This window comes from Thunnus thynnus, chromosome 14, assembly GCF_963924715.1.
Source record: "Thunnus thynnus chromosome 14, fThuThy2.1, whole genome shotgun sequence".
Lineage (NCBI taxonomy): Eukaryota > Metazoa > Chordata > Actinopteri > Scombriformes > Scombridae > Thunnus > Thunnus thynnus.
The window spans coordinates 12,340,176-12,356,748 of NC_089530.1; the positions used below are offsets into that span (position 1 = coordinate 12,340,176).

At 41.4% G+C, this 16,573-nt stretch overlaps 1 protein-coding gene across 2 annotated transcripts in view; it reads left to right on the top strand.

The window, feature by feature from the left end:
* slc35f3b (solute carrier family 35 member F3b) overlaps positions 1-16,557 on the top strand; it is a 51,654-nt gene extending 35,097 nt beyond the window's left edge. For both annotated transcript variants that reach the window (XM_067609870.1, XM_067609871.1), the window contains 6 exons: positions 4,935-5,277; positions 10,124-10,343; positions 12,786-12,911; positions 13,457-13,649; positions 13,805-13,894; positions 14,186-16,557. In XM_067609870.1, coding sequence (XP_067465971.1) covers positions 4,935-5,277; positions 10,124-10,343; positions 12,786-12,911; positions 13,457-13,649; positions 13,805-13,894; positions 14,186-14,427 — 1,214 coding nt within the window. In that variant the 3' untranslated portion in view covers positions 14,428-16,557. The remainder of the gene's footprint in view (positions 1-4,934; positions 5,278-10,123; positions 10,344-12,785; positions 12,912-13,456; positions 13,650-13,804; positions 13,895-14,185) is intronic.
* Positions 16,558-16,573: the final 16 nt, after the last annotated feature.

Below are 16,573 nucleotides of genomic sequence, written 5' to 3' on the forward strand. Positions count from 1 at the left end.
AGGCTAATTTATGTTAACTGTGCGTGTAGCCAAACGAGGACTTCACACCATAATGATTTATTATGAGCATGACAAGGTGAGTAAGATGCCCTAGTCAATTCATATTCATCACCAAGCAGAAGTCTAGTAGACAGTAAGACAAGTAGAGGAGTTCCTTTGAAGTGTGTATCGGTGATTGATCTGTTTTCGCTCTTGAATCACTGAGGCAGAGCGCTGCAGTACACTTTTACTCCCACGGAGGTGTCGCCAAACAACCAAACTGACAAACCTCTTTCTTTCCTATTGTCTCTTAGTTGAGGTCCAAGCAAAGCCCTCCCAACACTTATATGACCACCCTGCCAAACCAACACTCTGCTCAGCAGCTGAGGCAAGCCTGATGCTATCCTCACTGCTGCCTGCGAGGATCTTTGTTCTCGCACTGGGAGAGGCAGGGCAACAGAGAGTGAGAGAGTGGGGGAAAGCGTGGGCGGTTGCCTGTTCAGGGAAAGAGGGACATAGCGGGGCTTTCTCGGCCTGTCATGGCCTGGTTCTGTGAAGTGTGAGAGCAGGCAGTCAGGCAGAGCTCTGCTGGCACGTTTGGGATTTGCAGCTATCAGCAGGAGAGATCTGCACTGCAGAGACTGCAGGGGGAGGGAGGAGAACGGAGTGGGAATGACGGTGGACGGGAAGCAGGGAAGCGTGGACTGAGATGGAAGAAAACTGGACAACTGGCTAGCTAATGGGCAGATAAATCTCAACACCAATCGGAGCGCTTCGACCCCACTGGAGTAGGACATATATTCAATACCCGGCCTAGGAGGTGCTCAGCTCAGTGAACTAAAACACTGGATGCAGACAAATGACCATATAAGATAAAGATTGATTTACTGTACCTTTAGTGGTAAAGAATTATCTACAGCTTTTCACACAGGGAGAGATGTCACCTCAAAGAAGCAGATTTTCCTCCTGAAATGTTAATTTAAGAAAAAAACAGACGTATGGTTAGCTGTGATAAAGACCCAAAAAGGCTGAAACATTGTCCTTTCTGTCAATTAATGCTTAAAGAATTATAGACAAATCTTCTTTCTATAGTCTTGAGGCTACCTTTACCTCTGCATATTGAATTCCATGGCACTAGGATACCTTAATTCAGCTGAGTGGTTGAGATGAATACATTTCAGGAGGCAACAAGGAGATGCCGTAACCAGCTGTCAGAGTGGATCCCAGGCCGGTCCTACGAGGATGCCAAACACTTCCCCCCTGTCTACAACGATTTCACAGATGCCTTTTAGTTTCATTAAGGTACATTTGGACATTGAATGTGTTGAATGAGTCAAGATGTTTTCATCCTATGTTAAATCAACCATCTTTGCTAGTACAGTAATGCACAGTTTGAGCCTAATCTGCTTTTGTCTGCAATAGGCTCAGACAGTCTTTATTATAAAATGATATAAAAATACATGAAATGAGAGTAAGGATCGCATTGCAGTCACTGTACTGCATTCATCTTGGTGTCACCAGCTGACCTTGACAGTTGACATTTGATTAGAAACCGTTAAGGTTAAGAGCTTTCAGTTAATCATTTAGCAGTTACAGTAGGAGACTCTTTCTGGGTGTTTCAGTCATGGTAATAACAGCTTCAAATGTCATTAGTGGGGGAGCCTTTCTATCTCGCTCAGTCACTCCACTGACCCAGCTCTCTCACACTGATGAGTTCAGCAGGGCTCCATATTGTTCATCACCGGCAGTCAAGGTTCATACAGTATCATTTGTCACCGTCAAGCTATGTGTAAAAGAGGTGCAATCCCTTTAAATCATAAATGCTCCAGTGAGTAACAAATTAATATACATTGATGCCTCAGCATTTAATCATAGCAGCTTTAAATAATAATTTATACAAATGTATTTTATTTAATTAAAGAGAGAATGTGTTATATGTGAGTATCATGGTAATGCCTTCACTGAGGAGTGTGGGCTGTGTGACAGAAATATCACTAATGTTGTCGTGACACTTCGCTAAGTGTGTTGACATATGCCAGAACTGGAAATGCTTAGCTGGGCCCCAGTGCCTCTCTGGGGGCTGATTGGCTCGGCCCATCACTGCATTTGGAAGATTAAACCATACTGCAGTACGGAGCAGTGGCCAGGGCCACGGGATGTGGGATGGAGGCCCAGGAAGGACAAAAACTGGGCAGCGTAAACAAGAGATGACCTTCAGAACAAGACAAAGAGACTCGGAGCTCAAAATAGAGAAACTCAATTCTCACTCTTGTGTCCAAGACTTTGATAGACATCTGTGTGTCTCTGTGTCTTATGGGTCTTTGCTGATTCATCATTTTGTTGCAACAACAGACAATGATCTTGAATCATCTTTCATTGCTGCCAAATTTGCCTCAGGACTGTTAGTGCTGTCAAGTGCTTTTGTCACAGCAGAGAGTATTGTTAAGGGTTCCCAAACAGTACAGTATAATTTCATCTTAATTGCAACACGTTTTCTTTTTTTTTTTTGTAATATAAATAGAAAATGAATCTCTTGTGCATTCAGCAGAGAGCCCGGGGAAGCCAAGGCATTAGCATCGAGGGTGATAGTCATCAGGGAAGTTAATCTGTGAAATGATGAGACCACCTGGCAAGGTCATAGGCAGCTCTCCCTGGAAGAATGAGCCGCCTCATTGGGTGTGATGGATGCCCTCTTATTCAGCTATTTTGTAAAATGCACAGCGAACCTTATATTAGATAGTAGGTTTCCCTTTGATTACACGGATCGCCTCAACATGAAGACAGACTACAGAAGGTATGGAGCTAAACTGAGACAGGACAGCTGAATAATATATTAAGGTTCAGTGTCTTGCTGATATGAGTCTGTGCCAAACAATAATCATATTCACAGTGTAAGGCCACATTCACACCGAATCTGGCAATGCAGAAAAAACAGCAGTCCCCCCATTCATTTGAACGGGGGTAGTGCATTTAGGCTGCGGTAGTGGGGACTGCATGGGGTTCAGCAAAAAAACGCAGCGGCAGTCTGGCAAGAAGTTGAGCTGGAATCCACTTTTGCTGAAATGCAACCTAACACTGTGATGGCCAATCACGTTAGCTGGCAATCAGACTGAAGACGCCCATGCGAAGAAGAACCTTGTTTACTTGTTGACTTTGTTATCGGCTTCCAGACTCATTTTAAAAAAGATGAGAGAAACAGAGAGAGAGAGCATGAGGGAGCTGAGTGCACGAGAGAGAGAGAGAGAGAGAGGGAGAGAGAGAGCAGCGGTGATCGAGCGAGCTACAGAGTGAATGAAAAGAGGGAGCGGCGGTAGCAAGAACAAAGCAGTGAATCAGAGAAATAAAACGTTATTTTCTGATTGTTTCATGGCGGTTACTAAAGCACAAATAAACACGCGCACACCTCCACACACCTCCGCACACCTCTGCACAACCCTGGGGGAAGGTGCCATATTTGATGTGACTGCAGCCTAACTCCAACTTAAGTTAGATTTATTCTTGTCTCATAGAGGCCTTTTGAAATGTGTTCTGTATTCCAGTCCACACTGTACAATGCAGATGAATTGGCAAAAGGCTCCCTGCGGCACATCATTACCTCTGGAAACACCATTAGGGAGATCCCTCATTTTTAACTTGTTGGAAGGCAGGAAGCTGTGAGGGATGCATGGAGCGTATTATACATTAATCATTATGAAACATAGCTGATATAGGGTTGTTGTCCTCTGGCTGCTCTGATTGTAAAGTCGTGGTCTTGGAGTTTTGTTCTCTGTCTGTTCGGCTGAAAGATGGTCAAAATGATTTAGTAGGGCTTTGCTGGTGATAGTATTAATGTTCTTTGTTATCTTCAGTCTTAGCCAAGATATGTTCATGTATTGACAATACACAATGTAACCGAGAGATAAAGAGAGCCTGTCTAAATTAAGTGCTGCTGCATGAATAATGTAGCTTGTTTTATCAGCAGAGTAAATGTCCATTTAGAGGACCTGAGGAATTGAAGGATCATCTTGGATGTTGTGTTCTAGACAATGTATCCAGAAGTAACTTAAATGACTCGAGGGAACAAAATGACCTTGGGAAGCGAATCAGTTTTGAAGCACAGAGTGGGTGTGAGTGGGACAGAAAGCAACACAGCAACATTTTGCTTGGATTCACACGTTATTGAAGAAGTATGGAGGCTATCAGGTTTTGACAGGAGCAGTAGAAGGTTAAGTGTTGTTATGTGTGTGCAGTCTGGTACACACACGCACACTTCAGAGGACATTACATTGACTTACATTCATTTCCTGGAGACTTATCCTAACCTTAACCATAACCACCACATGCCTAACCCTAACCCTTACCTTAACCTTAACATAACACTTACCTTAACTTTAAACCAAGGAAACAGGTTTACGTCCCCACATACCTGGACCACACACACACACACACACATACACACGGACACGCACACACACGTCATTGTAACTCATGAGGTGGAGAGGAGCTGAGGTTGTCTTGGATTGGATATCAGATCTGCCCTCTTTTGTCCTTTGTTTGTCTGCAGCCTGTCACACTCGATCACCACACTTTTAACTCAGATGTCTGATTGATTACCTTCAAGTTCAATTAAACTGTGAAAGCAGCTATTTTTATCTTGAAAAAGATTTCAGGACCTGAAGTGACTCGCTAAATAAAAGAGATGGATAATAGAGTCTCAGGGATGAGTAGTAAATTCAGATTTAATGCAAAAGATAATAAAATAATGTATACATGTACATGTATAATATTATTTCTGCACAAAAGCAGTTGTAGTTAAAAGGGTGTTTGAATCAGAATGGCCTAATGTGAAAACAAATTTAAAAGAGACCTGTATTCCCTCAGCTGGAATAAAGGTCTCTACATATTTCCAATCTAAAATAAATTTACAGTGCGAATGTGTACACCTGTCAAGCTAACACATGTGTGTCCACCTATAGGAGAAGACCGTACCAGGGAGAATGTGGTGGGCACCACAGATGCACAGTCGACTGCAGGTGTGGCGGGAGCAGAATCCGGCTCCAACAGACGGAGGCTCCACTGCTGCATTAGAGTAACAACCGTTCAGGTGCAGAAGGCCCTGTGGGGGGTCGCCATGGTGATGTGTGTGTGCTCGTCCTGGGCAGGCTCCACTCAGCTGGCCAAGCTGACCTTTAAGCAGTTTGACGCCCCCTTCACCCTCACCTGGTTCGCCACCACCTGGAACTGCCTCTTCTTCCCCCTCTATTACATCGGCCACCTGTGCAAGAGTCCGGAGAGGCAGACGCCCAGACAGAGATTCAGGTGAGAGGACACTCAAAGTAAAAGTTATAAAATCAACAGCAAAAGCACGATCACCTTTAGTTTTCAGCAGTAACCTTGGAACAATTAGAGGTCCCTGCTCTGAAGACCTGAGGCTCCTGCTAGTGGTCAAACAGTGACGGAGAGCCAGGGAACAGAAGCTAAAACTGGAGTAATGTGTAATCTATGATCAAGTTTTGTTAAAAGCCTTGCTGCTGAGTTCTGCACCAGTTGGAGTACTGATAGAGAACATTTGCTAAGGCAGGTGAACAAGCTGAAAAGCATTAATTTTCACAAATATTGAGGCTGAAATAAGATTTTTGTGTTGTTTCTTAGTTGGAAAAAGCAGGACTGAATCAAAGACTTCACATGGAGGTTGGCATCAAGAGCAAGGGCACAACTGCATCTCAGTGCCCTGAGCAGTGCTATATTGTAGTAATGATGACAATACATCAATGTACCATTATTAAAGGAGAGAATAACAGAGAATTTTAGTGCATTGGGGTCTCCTTAAGAATCCACACTGTCTTTTTAATTCTTTGGTTTATTTAATTGCTAAATATGTGTTTTTCTTACAGCTTGTTATTATTATTCTGACAAACAAGACAAATACATAAATGTTATGTCAGTTCAAAATTTCTCTTCTGCAGCTGCAACAGAAAATACAAAAAAAGCTTTAATATCAAGAAAATATCAAGGAAAATATCCGCAGTAAATGTCAAATCGACTACAGTCAAAGAGCATGATGCTTGGTCGCACAACGAAGAAAATATGTCATAGAAGCGAAAGGGATTTTTCCACCTCCGTGAGCTTCAGTAGACCACAGTGCAGTGCTATCATTAGAATTCATTTTACAGAGGGGACACAAGTTGTTTTCTGGGTTGTTCTTTAAAGAGATGAAACCCACCGTTTGATATGCTCAGACACAATCTCTAAAAATGATTGAAAAGCCTTTTGGGGAAATATATGAATGAGTTAAGATGAGCAAGTAAAACAGCATAATATAAGTATAATAAATCCATGAAATATGTTTCCAAGAAAGAAGTCAGTTACACCACATTTCATCACAAAGCAACATTAAACTGTACAAGTGAAGAAGAAACACACACCTTAGGTTTAATCAGCTTAGCATATTGATTACAAACAGATTAACAGTATTCTCATCTACAGTTGTTTACCTTCCATTTTTGTTAGTTATGCGTAATCATCCCCTGTTTATATTTGATTTCCTGCAGCAAACAGAAAGAATGCAATCCTAAGTGTGTTGGAAAACGCTTTCTCAGTTGAAACAGTCCATTAATCATAGCCTTTAGACAAAAGTCATAACTCTGCTACCTGCTGCGTTACTTTAGTACAAAGAGACAAAGAAGGTGTAAGGTATAGTAGGTGGGTGAGCCGGGGGGATTGGCACTATATTTCTGATGCACGTCTGTGATGTAATTTTTCCTATTTCAGGGCTTACACAAGAATCTGGGCCGCAGCTGATGTGCTCCGAATATCAAACACGCAGTTTCCTTTGTGTTTATTCAAATCGCACATTCTGGTGAATCTCAGCCAATGTGGAGAAATAGAGACCAAAACTTGACATTTGTAATAGCTGTCCTGTCGCTTTATTTAAAAATTGTGGCCAAAGAAAGAGAGACCTGAGACTGGTAATAGCTACTGCAGCTTCTTTCTTCACAGTTGAGTTGAGAGGATTTTCACTGTAAGGAGATGATATGACAAATTGGTGCTGTGTGAGGCAGATAAAAAAATGATCTCATCATAATGCTAGATATAAGTCAGGGGAATCATGAAGTTATTACAATTCATCCTGAGGGGAACATGAATACCATTCATTCACCATTCTGTACCAAAATGTCCGGCAATTAATCTGATAGTTTTCGAGACATTTCACTATTTCTACTGCTTACCTCGTGATCGTCGGGACGAAAGATAAAACAGTTGCTGTCATGATAACTTTCTGTGTTTTGGTGTCTGATTAGCATTTGAATGCAAAATCCTGTTACTCCAACTGGACTTCCTGGATCATATTTCACTGTCTCACTGTCAACTAAACAACAACCAACAACCGATGCCTTTTTCAATCTTAATCCTCCAGACAAGAAATACACACAAGTATGTGAACACCAAGTAAAACCATGCAGGTATCAGTGCATACCCATGTCCCTTTTTGGTATTCAGACTAATTTGAATACTAAAACAAGCCATAAACAGAATTTAGAGGAAGATTTCCCTGTCAAAGTGTGTGAAACAATTAGAAAACTTTTCAACTTTCAAGATTTATTTTGATATACAGTACCAATCAAAGTGCATCCAATTTTTGACTGGTACTGTATTCAATCCTGTTGTCTGCTTTAAGTCAAAAACAAGTGATATATTTAAAGAGAACCTCACACTTCACATCTTATCTTTGTTTCTGATCCATCTATATTCAAAAAGACATACAGAGGCAGATGTAATTGACTTTAAGTGAAGTGTGTTGAACTTTTTCACAACAGACAGTATTTATATAACAATATTATCATTGTATGCTTAGATTTGAAGGTGTTTCTGTTGTGTTTAATGAAATAGTGACAGACTTTAATAAGATATTGACTGAATTTGTGTTGCATTTATAAAGGTTCATTTTCCATGCAGACTCAGCTATCAGGAGCTGATTCATAACAATATTGCTCCTCAGTATTCAGCAGGATAAATGTGCTACCTGCCACTCCTCAGTTGTTGCTGCTTCATCGGTTTCTCAGGGCCAGATGCTTTCAGGGGAAACTATGTGACACAATGTAAACAGTAGCAGTTAAAATGCCAATATCTCAAAAATGCATTAATGTTATTTCTTGGCAGAGGGGGGAAAGAGGGGAGTTGTGTAGTTTGAGAGTGGAAGAATATATCTTATTGTTGGCTCACAGCAGTGTGGTGCAACAAAATCTCTTGTGAAGCAGAATATTTCAAAACATAGTAAGAGAGTGGACAGGATCATGGATCAAGTACATTGATAGAGTCTTAATGTCACAGTTTGGTTCCTCTCTCACATTACAAGGAGTGAGACGCATCGACTGTCAGGCCAGTTGCTTGTAGACTGGCAGTATGTTCGTCCATTTCAAATATTTCAAAACCTACAGTTTCTTTTGTACACATTTAAAAACTCCTCTGGACTGGGATCAAGTCCAGACTTATGCCAGAATTTAGTGAAGATATTGGATGAAAAATGACCTCAGGACTAAGCCTCATACTTGTCTCAATTATCAGCCTCTGAAGTTGAATCACTTCTTAGAAGATAACATTTACTAAATGTCAGCACACTGACTGTTCATTGTCTTTCATCAGATTCAGTTTACAGGCTTTTTTGCTCTCAGGACTTCCATAGAGACCCAGCTGGCTATGATTCCTTATAGACTTTATTCCTTATTTGGATCCCCATTAGCTTCCATAAAGTGGTTGCTAGTCTCCCTGGGGTTCACACAAAAACAACAACAATAAAAACAATAATTAAATCACACTATACAATCTAACCTACAATGAAACAAAAACAAAATTGTCACAAATACACAAAGAGAATAAAAACAAAGGTTCCAAAAACAGCAAAAACACAATAACATCTACATGAGATTAATCAATTTTTGTTTTAGTAACTTTTAAAAGAAAATCTATGTTTGATCTGTTTGTTATTGATGGGGAGCATATTCCAATCAGAAGCCTCCACAGTTAGGCATGATAATCGTTTATGCATCTCACAGACATGAGCTTGGAAAGAACAATGAAGGGTTAACCTGGCTGCTCTGTTCTGTGCAATTTAATGTTTTTTTTAGATGTTTCTCAGCAGACTGAGTCATCATGCATAAATACCAGACACAGATATATGTGCACTGTATGTCCCTGGTGGATTTATAAAATATTGACGTGTTAGACCCTCCAGCATTACACCCACATGGAACTTAACATCCAGAAACTGAACTCACAGTCTTTTCAAGTCACGCTGAAAGAGGAGGAAGACTTTTTTTTTTCAGATGTGTCAGTCTCAACTGACATTATGTAACGCACAGTCAATCAAACTTATTATTCCATAAAAGACATGCTTGTTGTATTGGACTTAAGCCACTGCACTTTCACATGAGTTTCACTGAAATATGTGGTGCTCTCCTTGGCAGCCGCAGCAACAGCCTGGATCAGGAGACAACAGACTTCTAGCACTGGTTGAAATGAACTGCCAGCTTTTTTTGTGATTCACCAATATTTTTTATGCCATGCTGTTGCAGCACAAACTAACTATCCCAGTACTTGGCCATGCTGAGTGTATTTGTCAGCTACTTTTGCCCCTCAGGAAGAGCACATATATCTGAAGTCTGACCAAGTGTAGACAGACTATCAAATTGTTTCACACAGTTTAATAACACAATGCACTTTCCTTTTTGTACGTGGAACCTGCCTAAATATTGTCCTGATTTATATTTACACTCTCAAGTGAAAACAGCATAACCAGATTTTGTCAAAGACAAATCATATAAAATCATATATAAGAGAAAAATATTGTTTTGAATTGAATTTTAGCTCATTTATATTTAACTGAAATACCTTTTGGCAGATCTGATTGTATTCGTTGATATTTACTTTTTTCTTTTTTAGTAGAGGGGATTTGGTCCCACATGTACTGCAGTGCAATTTAAGTGGAAATTACTTCACAAACCCATCACTGATTAGAGTCTGTGGTCTCACTGGTATCAACAAAGCTGTTTATATTCATAAATATTGATTAAACTCCCAAACCATAATACTATTTATCAACTCTTAAATTAGTTGTACCGCATTTTCAATATGCTAACACTTTGCTCTGTGTGATGTTTCTGCACAGGGAGTGCTGTAGGTTTTTCGGGGACGATGGGCTGACCCCCAAGGTGTTTTTCACCAAGGTAGCTCCCTTTGGCGTGTTGTGGATCCTCACCAACTACCTGTACCTGCAGGCCCTCAGGAAGATCAACACAACAGATGTGTCAGCACTCTTCTGTTGTAACAAGGCCTTTGTCTTCCTGCTCTCTTGGATTGTACTCAGAGACCGCTTCATGGGGGTCAGGGTGAGTAGCTTTGTGTGTGGGTTGTTGTCTATATTGTCATCCTGGAAGAGACCACTCCCATCAGGATAGAAATGTTTCATCGTAGGATAAAGGTGATCACTCAGAACAACTTGGTATTGATTTGCAGTGACCCTTCCCTCTAAGGGGGCAAGTGGACCCAAACCATGACAACAAAATGCCCCCCACAGCATAACAGAGCCACCAGATCCCCTCACTGTAGGGGTCAAGAATTCAGCATTCTGTACTGGTTTTTCCTTTAATTTGTCACTCGTCTGTATGTGTGTAGCTTTTGGTTCTCAGAAATGACAATATGAAGTGATATTATCTTTTAATTGAATCCCCTTTATCTTGAATAACAGTCTCAGATGGACTAAATTTACATAAGATTAGAGCTTGACAAACATACGGAATTTTGAGGCTATTACCAATATTATATATTGGCAATAAAAAAAAATATAAAAAATATTTGAAAAAAAAGAAAAAATATGGGCTGATACTTGATACTGTTTATGTCATATGTTCTATGTCTGTTTGCATTATCTGCAGATGTGTGCACCAATACAGATATATCTGTGATAAGCCAATATTATCTGATAATATATCATTCAGGTATGTATGTTAGATAACATGAGAAAACAGGATAACATTCACTTGCCATTGTGCTTCTTACTGTCTTACTTTGCTTCAGTGGAGCGAAATAATTCCACTATTTCCTCTAAGCTATGTGGTTAAGGGTGGTTTTAAAATGTGTCCTCTATATAATCTCTATTGTGCAGCAGTTCACTCATGATGACAAAAAAAACTTAATATGTAACTCCCAAAGGAATGCAAATAATCTGTGTCGGGTTTCTCTGACTGAGTTTACAAGTATATGTGTGAGCTTACACACGCAGCACAGTCGAGCAGAGAGAACGTTACTGTGACAGCGTCATTTCCCTCCAGTGATCACCATGTCATTCAAAGGTACCCCCTGCTGTGAGTGCCTGCTTATTTGTCACTGTTTTTGTCCGGATGAGGAGAGAGAAGAAGCAAGAATAACGGCTTAGCTTTGTGAATTAAGGCATCTCCTGCTGTCCTCCAATGGCACGCCTCAGCCATGCTGCACTCTGCAGAATGGATTTTCCCCCCATTTTTTTTCTTCAACACACTCACAACCACCCAATATTTCTCCAGTGCTGCCCCCTTCTTCCCACCCCCATTATCTGCGAAGAAAGGCCTCAGTAAGAGACAAATACTGTAATAATCCTGCTTCTCTCTCTCTTACACCCCCAGCCTCTCTCTCTCTCTCTCTCTCTTTTTCTCTTTCATTCTGGCTTGGTGGTGCAGATTGCAGTGCTTGAATGTCTGCAGCAATGCAGGGGATGTTGGACGAGTTTGTCATGAAAGTGAAGGAGGAGAGAGAGAGAGAGAGATGGGGGAAGCTAATTCGTCCTTGTTAAACAGAGATGCCAGCTGTTTCAGTGATACACTGTAATCACCTAAGCTGCCTAATGTTCAGGTGTGTCATAAACATGTTGAGTCTGCGCAGGATTAGATGTAGTCATGATCCTTTCCCCCTCTGACCCCTCACATTGTGCTGAAACATCTTGAGAAACTGAAACACTAACACTAGCAAGGTCGCTGACACTGTAAGCAAACAGTCCTTCTCTAGAAATGAAAGGTGTAGCTGTGACTGACAGGCAGCCTGCAGTGCAGAAAGAGCCATTTCGCCAAAGGTGCCCAAGGGCTTTGTCCGAGCAAAAACACTCGGCTCATTTATCTTCCTGACACTTCCTTAATGCAGAGCTAATCCGCTCAGCTGGACTGCACCTTGTCGCTATATCCTTCAGCCCAACACATTTGCATGCACAGTTAATGGCCACATAGACCCGAACATGCAGCAAAGACAAACACTGTAAACGTGATAGGTGAAAGATTTCGGTTCTGGTAGGAAACAGAACAGATGGTTCGGTGCCATCTTGAAGCTGTGATAATCGCAGAGACGGGGGAGGAGTGGGAGTGAGTGTGTGAGAAGAAGCAAGGGGCTGGTGGATCGAGGGGGATATTTGGTATGTAAACATGATGGCAGAGCAACGGAAATCAATGTCAGACAATCAACCCAACACTGGAGAAGCTGCCTGTCCTGCATTGGAAGCACTTGCACTGGGAATCTGAGAACAGATTTTATTCCAAGTGTGTCATGTGCTTGTGTTTGCCTGCATAAATATCACATCAACAGTCTGCTGACTATAAAATAAAACCCATATATTAATTACAACATTACAAGTCTGGTCCTGTGAAGCTTGTGATTTCTGCAGTGAATAACAAAGTAGAGGCCATGTGTGCCTGCTGTGTCCCTACGCAGCAGAGACGGCTCAGGCGTCTTTATCACCACACTGTGAGCAGCATGTTGTCCATCCGTCTTTCACTGATGTTCCTCCCTTTCTGTCTCTCTCTCTACAGATAGTAGCTGCTATCTTGGCCATAGCAGGCATCGTAATGATGACCTATGCAGATGGATTCCACAGCCACTCAGTCATCGGCATTACTTTGGTCGTCGCCTCTGCTTCAATGTCAGCACTCTACAAGGTATTTGTTTGCATTTGATTTACTGAAAAGAGCGTTTAAATCAAGCTTTATGTAATAAATAGCCTTCTACCATAAAACTCCCTTATAGTGACACCTTCATTTGCAGTGGAATAAAAAAAAATGTAAACATAGCTAAACATAAGTATGAATAATTCTGTCTTATATAAGAAATCCTGGACCTGCTCCATTCTACTTATGTAACCAGGTGGCAGAAGACGGGAGGAGATTATGAAGCGTAAGGCTCAGCTGACAGAAGCGTGTGATATGTGCGCGTTTGCTTGCTGGCCTCTGGCTGTGATGTCCTGATCAAGGAGGTTACGGGACAGATAGCTATATTTTGACGGGCTCTGGTCTCCTCTGCCCTGATGTCTGTGCTGCCTAATGTGATAAACAGACAGCAGTGGCCCTGTGCCAGACACATGGCAGGTACTTGGCAGGTTTGCCCTCTGCAGTACCTCGCTGCTCCTTAGGGGGGCAGATTCTGCGCATTTGAGCTATAAATCTTGTGCATTCTTTTCATAAGTCTACTCGTTCCTTCTCTTCAGGTACTCTTCAAGATGGTCCTGGGCAGTGCTAAATTCGGAGAGGCTGCACTCTTCCTGACCATCGTTGGAAGTGCCAACTTTGTTTTTGTCAGCTTTGTGCCGGTCATCCTGTATTTTACACATGTGGAGTACATTGGCTCACCTCAAGACATCCCCTGGGCCTACCTCTGTGGGGTTGCAGGCCTGCTTTTTGGTATGCAAAGATAACACAACATTGTACATGAACCCGATACTGTAGTGATGTAATCCATAAATATCATTTTGCCCAGTGTAGTGGTTTGACACTCATTGTGTGTGTGTGTGTGTGTGTGTCTGCTGCTGATGGTCTGATTCTGCTTCTTCACACAGCTTTCAACGTCCTGGTGAACTTTGGTATTGCGATAACCTATCCAACGTTTATCTCCCTTGGCATCGTCTTAAGTGTTCCTGTAAATGCCAGTAAGTGTCTTGGCTTTCCTCCCAGACCTAACCTTTTTTCTGGTCCCCATTTAATATTTATTGACACTGAAATCCCCCAAAGTTATCATCTCTATTAATGATGTATAAAATTCAAATTGGGTTCCCTTTTCATTGTATATTTGTCATTTTATGTAACAAGCATTCAAACTGATTTATAGTGATTGACATACCACTTTGGTTTACATGAATACAGTAAATTATTATTGGTTCATTGCAATATTTACAAATTCCTGCATATGCTCATACTAATGCATCCTCATTCATGTACAGTGGTGGACCTCTACACATGTGAAATTAATTTCAACACAGTGCGCCTCATTGCTGTGTTCATCATTTGCCTGGGCTTCCTCATGCTGCTGTTACCAGAGGACTGGGACCAGTGTATCATCCAGCTCAGCACCAAGCTGCGCAAACGTGATGAGCCAGCAGAGGGCAGTGGAGAGGCAAACGCCACCACAGGGCTCAATTGGAGAGGGAGAACCAGGACCTCCATGTCAACATTTGCACATTGACACCACGAAATATTACCACGCAAACACACACACACACACACACACACACACACACACACACAAACACACACACACAGGGAGGGAGACACATTTATACATCTTAGTGTTAATGTCAGGACATTTGATTGCCATGACCTGCCTGGTGCCCTGCCCTCTCTTTCCCGCAGCTTCCTGGGTGAAAAAAAAAAGAAATGTTTTGGACTGCCTCTGATCTGTAACGTTTTGGCCAAGAGGAGCGACGCAAGAGGCACACATTGTGTATCATTGTTCCTTCATTTGCTGTCCATTCCACTCAGAAGTTATCGGAGTTGGTGCATGGACTCATATCAATCGTAATCCTTCCTACCCAAAAAATGATCAGGTATAACTGATTAAGTAATTTATAAATTTTGTTGTACCTCTAAATCATTCCATTGGTTCACTATATACTTGCACCTGGGAAGACTTGCCAACTTGCCTGATATTCTTCAGCTCTGAGAAAAAGAGACAAGACACTTTTTTTGGGCAGGCTTAACACCTTGTGGACTTGCTGGCTTTAACATGTACACATTTACACACCTTTAAGATCCAAAGACGAATGCCTAAAAATGCTGAATGCCTGAAAACAAAAGGGAGGCCCACAGTGGCATCCCTCAGGTGTAAACTTCATGACAAATACATGCCTTTCGTGCACTGTACATAGCTGTATTTCACACCTTGGATGTCCTGGAGCTGTCAACTCGATGGGCTCATCTGGTGTGAAGGGACCTGTCTGGACATCTGAGGATCAATCTGCACTCAAGAAGCTTCCACTTCGCCTCTCTCTCTCTCTCTCTCTCTGTTCAACCAGTGAGAGAAGGTCAGGTCCTTTTTGACCACACTGATTGGCCCCTTGTGGTTATGTGCTTTCCTGGGGCTAAAGTCCCTAAAAGTCAATGCTGATATTGGTTGCTCAGGCCCACAGTTTAGTCACAAGAGATCTAAAACCAGTATCTCTGCTGCATAGCTTTCCAATGCATGGGATGGTTGAGATTTGTCTCAGCCTGGATTGTCGTGAAGTGTGAGTGCTTTCAGTCCACACATAAAGCGATTTTCTTTCCATCATCCATTATCTATCTAAACTATTAAGTAGGTTTCACAGTTAATGCTCCAGGTATCCCAATCTTTAGACAGACTGAAAGCACTAATAGTTTATAAAAAAAAAGGCAAATAGGCTTAATGAAAACTTGGAACTACCCCTTTAACTACTTTGAACATCAGTCATAGCTAACACTGAGTCTCCTTTTGAATTCCTATCACATTTAGCTTTCTAGACTCATATGCCCACAAACAAATCTGCAGCAATTATCAGTTAAACATATTTATTTTGAAAATAACAGACAGTAGATTGAAACTGTCTCACTGTGGCTTTAGGAGAGATATGTTGACACAATGGCTCACACTTGTCAAGTCCAAAAAAAAAAAAGTCTTACTGTATCTGTTTTCATTTATCACATTTCTGAGGCAATTTAACAACCGAGACGAGCCTGACAGCAACGGAGGCACGCGCCTTGTAAAGTGATCGGTGGAAACTGCCTTGTTGTGAATGTATGAACATCACTCGACCACACATGCTCGCTATGTGCTGTCTGTTTTTTACAGTGCCACCGCAGACTGCTGCAGAGAGACTGTTAATACTACCCCTCTTGTACTCATCTGACCACGTTGCTATTTTTTTGGGGTGGGGGACAAACTCTTGTCGCATCGTAACAGCCTTTTCTTTTATATTTTTGCATTTGGTTGCTGACTAACCCGAGGGGACAGTGAGTGACATCTACAGGACGAGCATGCACATACTGTACAAGCAGATACAGCTGACAAGCCCACTTCACTGCCTTTTCTTTGTTTTGCAATAGAGTACATTAGCACTGTTTCCCATTGTCATTCTCTATGACAATAAATAATAATATTGTATTCCTCTGGAATTATTGCTAGACATAAATGTAAACCTTTGTAAGGAATGATGATTTTTACACTGAGATGCAACATATGATTATCACATTTGAGGAAGAAATATTTAGAGTGTGAATAAATGATGGGTTTATTAGATCTACTGTTGGGTGTCTTCAAGTGTAATCACATGTACTATATAAAATATTTCTTTTCAATACATTTCATTGTCCAGGTT